Source organism: Ixodes scapularis, unplaced genomic scaffold, assembly GCF_016920785.2.
Source record: "Ixodes scapularis isolate PalLabHiFi unplaced genomic scaffold, ASM1692078v2 PGA_scaffold5__190_contigs__length_132052651, whole genome shotgun sequence".
Taxonomy (NCBI): Eukaryota; Metazoa; Arthropoda; class Arachnida; order Ixodida; family Ixodidae; genus Ixodes; species Ixodes scapularis.
Genome location: NW_024609880.1, coordinates 29,483,934 through 29,491,478, shown reverse-complemented (window position 1 = coordinate 29,491,478; position 7,545 = coordinate 29,483,934). Strand labels below are relative to the sequence as shown.

The following is a 7,545-nucleotide window of genomic DNA, read 5'->3' as shown; positions in this document are numbered from 1 at the left end:
CTTTGCTGATTTGGCACGTAGACACATATTATACGCCATTGCTTACCGGAAAAGGAAAAATCGCATACAATCAAACGCCCATTCGTACAAACAACAACAGACTCTACCACAATACCTACGGAATTGCGCAAAAATAAAGCACAACCGCCAGATCTACCAACGGAGTGGCATACACATACATTATAGCGAGCGCTGAAAGGCTGAAGCATACGGCTCGTTTGCTCTTCGCTCTCTACTTTCGTCTCTTGCACAGCCACTACGTCAAGGTCGTTATCCAGAAAAAGGCGGCTAAGTTGGTACTGCCTGCGCCTGGCCGCCAGGCCCCGTACATTAGGCGTGGCGACACGTAGGGCTGTATCGAGATTACCTGCCCATTCTGAGCGAGTAGAACGGAGCTGCTTGGTGCTCACCTCGGCTCTTTGAGAGACGCCTAACGACTCACTGTCCCGAAGCGCTGGCCGGCCATTTTCGCCAGCCGAAAAGTCCAAGGCGCTACAGGAGGTCTCCGTCTCGGCCACGTCGTGTTTACGTCCCTCTAGAGTTCCGAGTGCCTTGCAGAGCGCGAGGCCTCACTACTGCGTGGGCGGCGTCACCACCGGACTTCGGTCCGGTGGTATGTTGGGCTTGGGTCTCAGGCTTGACCGCCGCGTCAGAGGCGCCTTCGGGGGCGGCTCATCGGGGGCAGCCGCTCCGGAGTTCTGGCTGACTTTTTCACTAAGTTCACGGGCCCGCTTGGGGACCGGGGCCGTGGGGACCTTTGTCTCGACGTCCTTAGGTTCAACCTTGTCAGTATGCGGCGTCTCGATAGCTGAAGACTTCGCCAAGCCGACGTTTTCCACACTCGGTGCACCGCCCACCGACGTCCCCGCAGGTAGCCTACCGCGGTCACCGTCGCTTCGGCTTTCGTCACTGCTCCCTAAAGGGCCAAGGGGTGCTGGTGCCTGCTCGGGTAGCTGACTCGCTCCTCCGCTGGCAGCTTCCTCGGCGTCAGCCACGTCCATGAGGTGCTCCGAAATATCGTCGCTCCTCACGGGCCCTGCGACGCTCGCGTAAGTGCGGACGCATTGGCTCTCACTGTGGCCGAAACGTCTGCAGGACGCACAGCGTGGTACTCTGCACTCCCGGCGTATATGGCCCTTGCCCTTACACCGAAGGCAAAGCGGCGCCCTGCCCGGCACCACCACCAACACCAGGTCGCCAGCGATGCGCAGCTGGTGAGGGATGTCCTCCACCGTGACGCCGGCTGCCAGCTTGAGGGTCACCGAGCGTGTCGTCGACCCCATGTCCATACAGCCTGGCACGTGCCACTTGTCTCTTGTGATCCCCGTCACCTTCCCAAAGGGCGCCAGGGCCACACGCACTTCTTCATCTTGGACGTGGTGCAGCAGCCAGTGGAGCTTGAGTCGCGTGTCCTGGTTATTCGGGTCCACCACGACACAGCGGCCTTCCTTGACTGTGAAGCCGTCGGTTGCGAGCAACTTCTTCTTGCCCTCGGCGCTCCTGAAGGTAACAGCCCACACGTGGTTGTACTGGTACGCCCCCAAGGCGAGCACTTCAGGGAGAAGTGCCGCACGGGCCAAGGCGTCTCGGAAATGTTCCAGGCGGTAGGGCCGGGCTCGCACATCGGCGTGTAAAAAAATCGTGTTCTGGACAGACGAGCCAGTAGGCAGCGTAGGCATTATCACTTCGTAGTCCTGCGATGCAGAGTCAGCGTTCCTGCTTCCGCGGCCGGAAAGGGCCGCTGATACCGCTCCGACGGAGCTCATGATAAGTACGTCCGATCTGCTCGGCAGCCGGAAGTCGAATTGACTACACAACAAGCACGGACATTCGCGTTTTGTTGATAATGCTTGTAATTCAAAATGAAAATTATAAAATGCTTTACAGTTTACTGCTGTCTGCTGTTAAACTTTATTGATTTGATCAAGTACGGTTCACTCGTCAGCCATTGTTCGATCATTCACTTTTTGGAGACCATGTACAATGATGAAAGTGCCCGTTACTTATGCCTAGGGTTCGGAGTTTTCGGTTTAAACCGATAAAAACCGTTAAAAGTAGCCAAATCCATTTTCAAAAATTCGGTTTTAACCGAAAAAGATCGTACTTTAGGTTCGGCATCTCCCATTTAAACCGATAAAAACCGATAAAAGTTCGTCGAATTCATTTTCTAAAATTCAGTTTTAACCGGAAAAGGTAACTTTGACCTTCGAGTCGTACCGCAGAGCCGTGGCGAAAAAGTGGAACGACAGTGTCTATCGAAACGTGTACGAATACACGGACGGCATCACGACGTTTTAGTTTAATATGCGCATCATCGATCGGAACGTGAAGTCCGAATTGCCCTATGTCTTCGCCATGTACGAGCGTGTTTTCAAACTCGTTGCAAGGAAGACTGACTTGGCGCGAGCTCTGCATGTTGTGTTGTGCTTCAAACGTCGCACCGTGTCTCTTTCGGCGATCACGATTGGTTGATTGGCCGATTTTGGCTCAGGCAGCGCTTCATCTCCCCAGCCTGCCAGTGTCCAGTGTTAGCGTTCAGAGGGCGTTCTCGAAGCTCAGGGTCATATTAACAGGAAAGAAAGAGTGCGGATCAAAGAGGAGAACCTGGGAAAGTACATGTGTGTGTAGTATATTGAGATCACGTATTCCCTGATGTACAGAAGGTGAAGTTCCATGTTTTTTGGGCGTTATCTTCATATCTGATTTCTTTGTACTTCTGTGTATTTTTGTTTTCTTTTACAGTTGCACACATTTGCCAAATAAATTGTCCATTTCTCTTTTAATTTATCTGTGCCGTTATTTTTTGAGTGATCACAAATATCAGAGCTACGTACAATGATCATCTGATCCGGTGTCCATTGGTGTTTATTTTATATTCACCGAAAAAAACCGATAAACGTTTGTGGGCATAAATATACGCCGAAAAAAAATTGATTTTTAATATAAACACCAAAAAAAGTACGCCGAATTTCGAAAACATAAAAACTGAAAACACGGAACCCTACTTATACATAATGTAGATTGATTGACTTTATTAGCCTTCGTTACTAAATTTATTAAGGTTCATTCGTGGCTGTATCGCTATGGCTCTTCCTTGGCCGAACTGGTACCTAAATATATTTGTAACTTGTAACTGCATATGTAAGTTCATCCCACTTCAACGTGACCAAGTTAATTGGCAAGTCACGTGAGTTGATATAAGTAAAACCGCATTATTATCAGCATAATGGTTTTTTTTAGTTTAATTACAGGTTAGCTAGCTTATTCGAATTACGTTTTGTTCAGATACAGCAAAAGGTAATTTTAAGTCAGAAAAATTTAAAGGATAATCTAAAGGCCAGCTGGACTTATCGAGGAACGAAGTTGTCAACAAAAGCAGGTGTGTTCCTTTTGGTATGAGGCAAAAGTTTAGAATGTGCCTGCCAGGGATCGAACCTGGGACCTTCCGCGTGTTAGGCGGATGTGATAACCACTACACAACAAGCACGGACGTTCGCTTCACATTGGTATAGTGCTTGTAATCCAAACATAAAAATTATAACTGGGTTTACCGCTGTCTGCTGTTTGCATGCACACAGCAGATATTGTCGTAAGTAAAATTGTATAAATTTTTCTATTACTTCGCGTCTTTTTTACGCTTGATGCTCCACTCTTTCACACCCATGATTTCCGAGAGCTGCTGTTCATGCCCGAATCTTGGAAATAATGATGCATTTTAAGGCGCATAGTTAAGCTTAAGGAAACACAAGATCTTTTTTTTTTTCGATTCTAGAAAAAGTGACGTTGATCCTCACAATAATGCCCCCCGCCCCCACCCCCCCCCCCCCCAAAAAAAAAAAAATACGACACAAAAAAGTAGATATTTATTGTAGTCCGTACAAAATAGTGGACGCCTGTGGCTCATGCCAGTTTACAGACAGGATTGAGGATCACCTTTCTGGTTTTGCTATTGGCGCCGAGATGTTTCGGTGGCGCCCTCTTATGGTTTCCCTCCGTGACGTCACGACTCGGATTTGCCTCGCCCTGACGTCACCAGTTGTTATTCTGGCTACTTACCATCGGGAGCAACGACGAGTTCGATGGTGTGTTTAAAAAGCACAGTAGGAGCTAGGAGCCATCACAATCCGAAACTCACACCGTCAAAGTTGATAATCTGAGAGTGCTCATATGCCCATGGTTTGGCCAATCGTGGAAAACTTACCACAGCGACGCTTTTGGCCGCGCGCATCGCTAATACTCCGTTGCACCTTATGCTGTACCGCAGCGAAGGCTAGAAGCGCGAGCTCATCGCGTTGGCAGCTGCCCTTAGTGCACAAGCGCTTGTGCAGCCGAGGTGTGCCCTAGAGCTAAGAACTCGCGCTTGTAGCCTTTCTTGTGGTACATCATAAGGTGAAATAGAGTCTAGTTGGCGTAGCTGAAAAAAAGAACGAAGAAAAGGTAATGTTTTATCTATAGTTGTTTGTTGCCCTTACTGTTTCTTTCCGGGCGGTGCTCTTCTTTATCGGGAGGCACTTTTGAGAGTACTCTTCTATCTGTTGGTAATAGTAGACCTTTTTCAAAAGTGCGCGCCCCAATTGGATTCCTGCCTAATCAAACGCTTCGTGCCATAGAAATGGCGACACCGCCAATGTTGCTTGAAGAACTTGTCACAAAAAAATTATTCAGATAACACTTTTTTTTGTTTTTCATTTCCCGATCAAAGCAAACCAGAACTTGAACAAAAAGGAAAAAAAAAAATCGGCTTACGTTTTTTAGAGCAATTTGACAATATTTCTGAGACGTCCTTTACAATTACAGTACTAAATTGCAATACCCCTGGTGTTATTGAGAAGAATTAATATTTAAACTCAATGCACTATCAACTAAAATGTCTCAACATTTCGGCGTAAAGCGTTAGATCTAGCAAAAATATATTACCTAATATATCTCGGAAATATAATTATTTTTTTTTAATGATTGCGTTCACAGAATGAATGCGTCCACAGAGATTTTAGTTAATCCGAACGTTGTTTTGATATTGTTATTTTTTAAATATTTGAAATTGTTTATTTTTACTGGACCTGTTTTTAAATAATAACGTTCATAAGAGTCCTTTTTTGCAATATACACCTCCACAACCGGCCATTCCAAGACGTGATTCGCTTGTTCTGCCTGTTAGTTGAGGGGGTGAACGCCTGCTCGTTTCTTTTTCATTTGTTTATGCGACTTCTATTTCGTGGGGTGAAAAACGAACGCGAGTCTTATAGGTCATTAACTCCAGGAATTCGTTCTAAAAATCTAAAAAAATATTTGCAAAAAAAAAAAAAAATGTCGCATTTTTTTTAAACAGCATTGTAATTGTTCCGTTTGATCGTGCATTTTGCGCCGTTCTTCTTTCTGACCTTAGCTGATGTCATCATAGTGAGATCGGGTGCAGCCGCAGATTGGACGCGAGCACTGCGTCATCATTCGGCTGGCAGTCGTGTCCAGTCAACGTGTCGAAGGACGCTCAGCATCACGATCAGACCCAATCGTCGAGTCTGATCATGTTCCCTGGAAGATGATGATGTCGTTCACAATCGATGATCATTCTAGACCAGGGGTGGCCAGGCTGACCCGGCCTGGGAGCCGCAAACAAAACCACCAAACTTCTAAGAGCCGCGGGGGGGGGGGGGGGGGGGCATATGTTTGTTTAGGGCCTTTAAGCAAGAGCTTGCCCCCCCCCCCCCCCCCCCCCCCCAAGAAACATACACAATGAACCAAAAAATAGAAACAGTTCAGTGAAGAGCGTGGCAGCTTTGTTTATTTCATTCATCTCGGCTGCGGGCACAGTGAATTACACTAATGAAGCGGTTGCTCATTGTGTATCTGTGTTGGGCTTCCCCATTCGTAAAACAAGCCGCTTGAAGTTCGGCTCGAACGACGTCGTTGCGCTCCGGAGCAGCTCAGTCAGGTGGTCGTCCGTAAGAGTCGCGCGCTGTTTTGACTTCACCGCTTTCATTGTTGAGAACACAGCCTCGCAGCAGTATGTTGATCCAAATATGGAGAGGAGTTTCTGGCCCGCGAGCTTGACGTGGGGATACCTTGCTTCTGGCACCTGCCCCCAGAATACTGCAATTTTCTGAGACTGCAGGAACGTCTTCAGCCCTTCGTCTTCTTGTAGTTCAAGCAGTTCCAGTTCCAACGCTCCTACATCTCCTGCCAAGTTTTTCATGGCTGGACAGTCGACACTCAAGAAGGGCAAAACAGGGCTTGAGTTGGTGCATATCTTTGAACCGGGAATGAAAGTCCCTCTCGAGTTCCTCGAGCTTTACGAAATATTCCCTGAGCTTAGCATCGGTCAGCTCAAACTCGGGTTCTGCATCCAGCATGATCTTCAGCTGCGGGAAGTGGATCAGGCGCTTTGTTTTCAGGTCGTTTTGAAAAAGTTTTAGCTTGTTTTGGAAGCTGAAGACTGTTTGGGCGAATTCCGATACTATTTTTTCTTTCCCTTGCAGCGACATGTTTAGAGTTTTAAGGTGCTGAACTACGTCAGTGAGGTAACCGAGATCAACACACCAACCTGCGTCATGAAGTTCAGGACATGGCTTCTCTTTCGCCTCCAGAAAAGCTTGAATTGGCTTAAAGGTGTACTCCGCCGATTTTTGAGCTACCTCAACTAACTATATTTTTTTACTCCCAGGCCTTTACCCTTTCTGGAATGCTATTTAATATCGTGAAATTCATAATAGTTATTGCGAAATCGGCAAATGAAAATGATGCAAAAACAGACATTCAAATATACCCGCCCTTTTCAGGGCCGTGACGTCAGTGGAAGTTCAGCTTGCCAGTCGGGCGAGTAGTCTAAAAAATAGAATATGCCAATTATTTGTTCCGTGCTGGAGCGCGGTGACTGGAGCGAGCTTCCAAGGCATTCATTTGACACCATGAAACTGCTTCAAATCAGCTGGGAACAAATTCTACAGTCCAAAGAGTGAACCCCTGCACTTCCAATGACGTCACTTTTTCATTGTTGCCAGTAGAGACTTTCAGTTTGAAAAACACGGTGAGGACCAAAATTGTAAATTCAATAACTTCGTGAAAAAAAATTATTTTGACCTAATATTTGGGATACTATTTTGGCGATGTTGTTTGGCGAGTTTAGCAAAATTTAAAGCAAATCGGGGACCATGAAGAAATCGGCGGAGTACACCTTTAAGGAGATCCACAAACCTTGATAGTACGTTGCTCAGTGACAGCCAGCGTACCGCACAAAAAAACGAAACGTCGTTGGGCGCTTCATGAAGTTCCAGTTCTTCGAGGAAGTTGCGGAATTGCCGATGGGTTTTTGCATTTGATCGTATGTAGTTGACGACTCGAAGGACGGTGCTTATAACGTCTTTGTAGCTGAAGTGCTTCGCCACCAGGTGCTCGCGATGGATAATGCAATGAAATGAGAGAAAATCTGGAATGGTGGGATCGCTCCGCAGAAGACCTACCAAGCCCACATTCTTACCAAGCATAGCAGGCGCACCATCAGTGGCAATAGCGACAAGTTTCTGTAGAGGAACGTCGCCAGGATTCGAG

The 7,545-nt window shown here is 47.0% G+C and overlaps 1 protein-coding gene and 1 non-coding gene across 2 annotated transcripts; both read right to left on the bottom strand.

Annotated features, from left to right (window-relative positions):
* Positions 1-385: 385 nt before the first annotated feature.
* On the bottom strand, positions 386-1,784 carry LOC115329075. The gene has a single exon (XM_029990526.4). It carries the CDS (start codon positions 1,764-1,766, stop codon positions 573-575), a length of 1,194 nt encoding a protein of 397 aa, XP_029846386.2. The 5' UTR covers positions 1,767-1,784; the 3' UTR covers positions 386-572.
* Positions 1,785-3,414: 1,630 nt separating this feature from the next.
* Trnav-aac lies at positions 3,415-3,487 on the bottom strand. Its single transcript has one exon. It is a non-coding gene; the product is annotated as a tRNA-Val (tRNA).
* Positions 3,488-7,545: the final 4,058 nt, after the last annotated feature.

What these genes read in the sequence shown, in the direction of transcription:
- LOC115329075 (XM_029990526.4), bottom strand. Translation starts at nt 1,766, where the DNA reads ATGAGCTCCGTCGGAGCGGTATCAGCGGCCCTTTCCGGCCGCGGAAGC.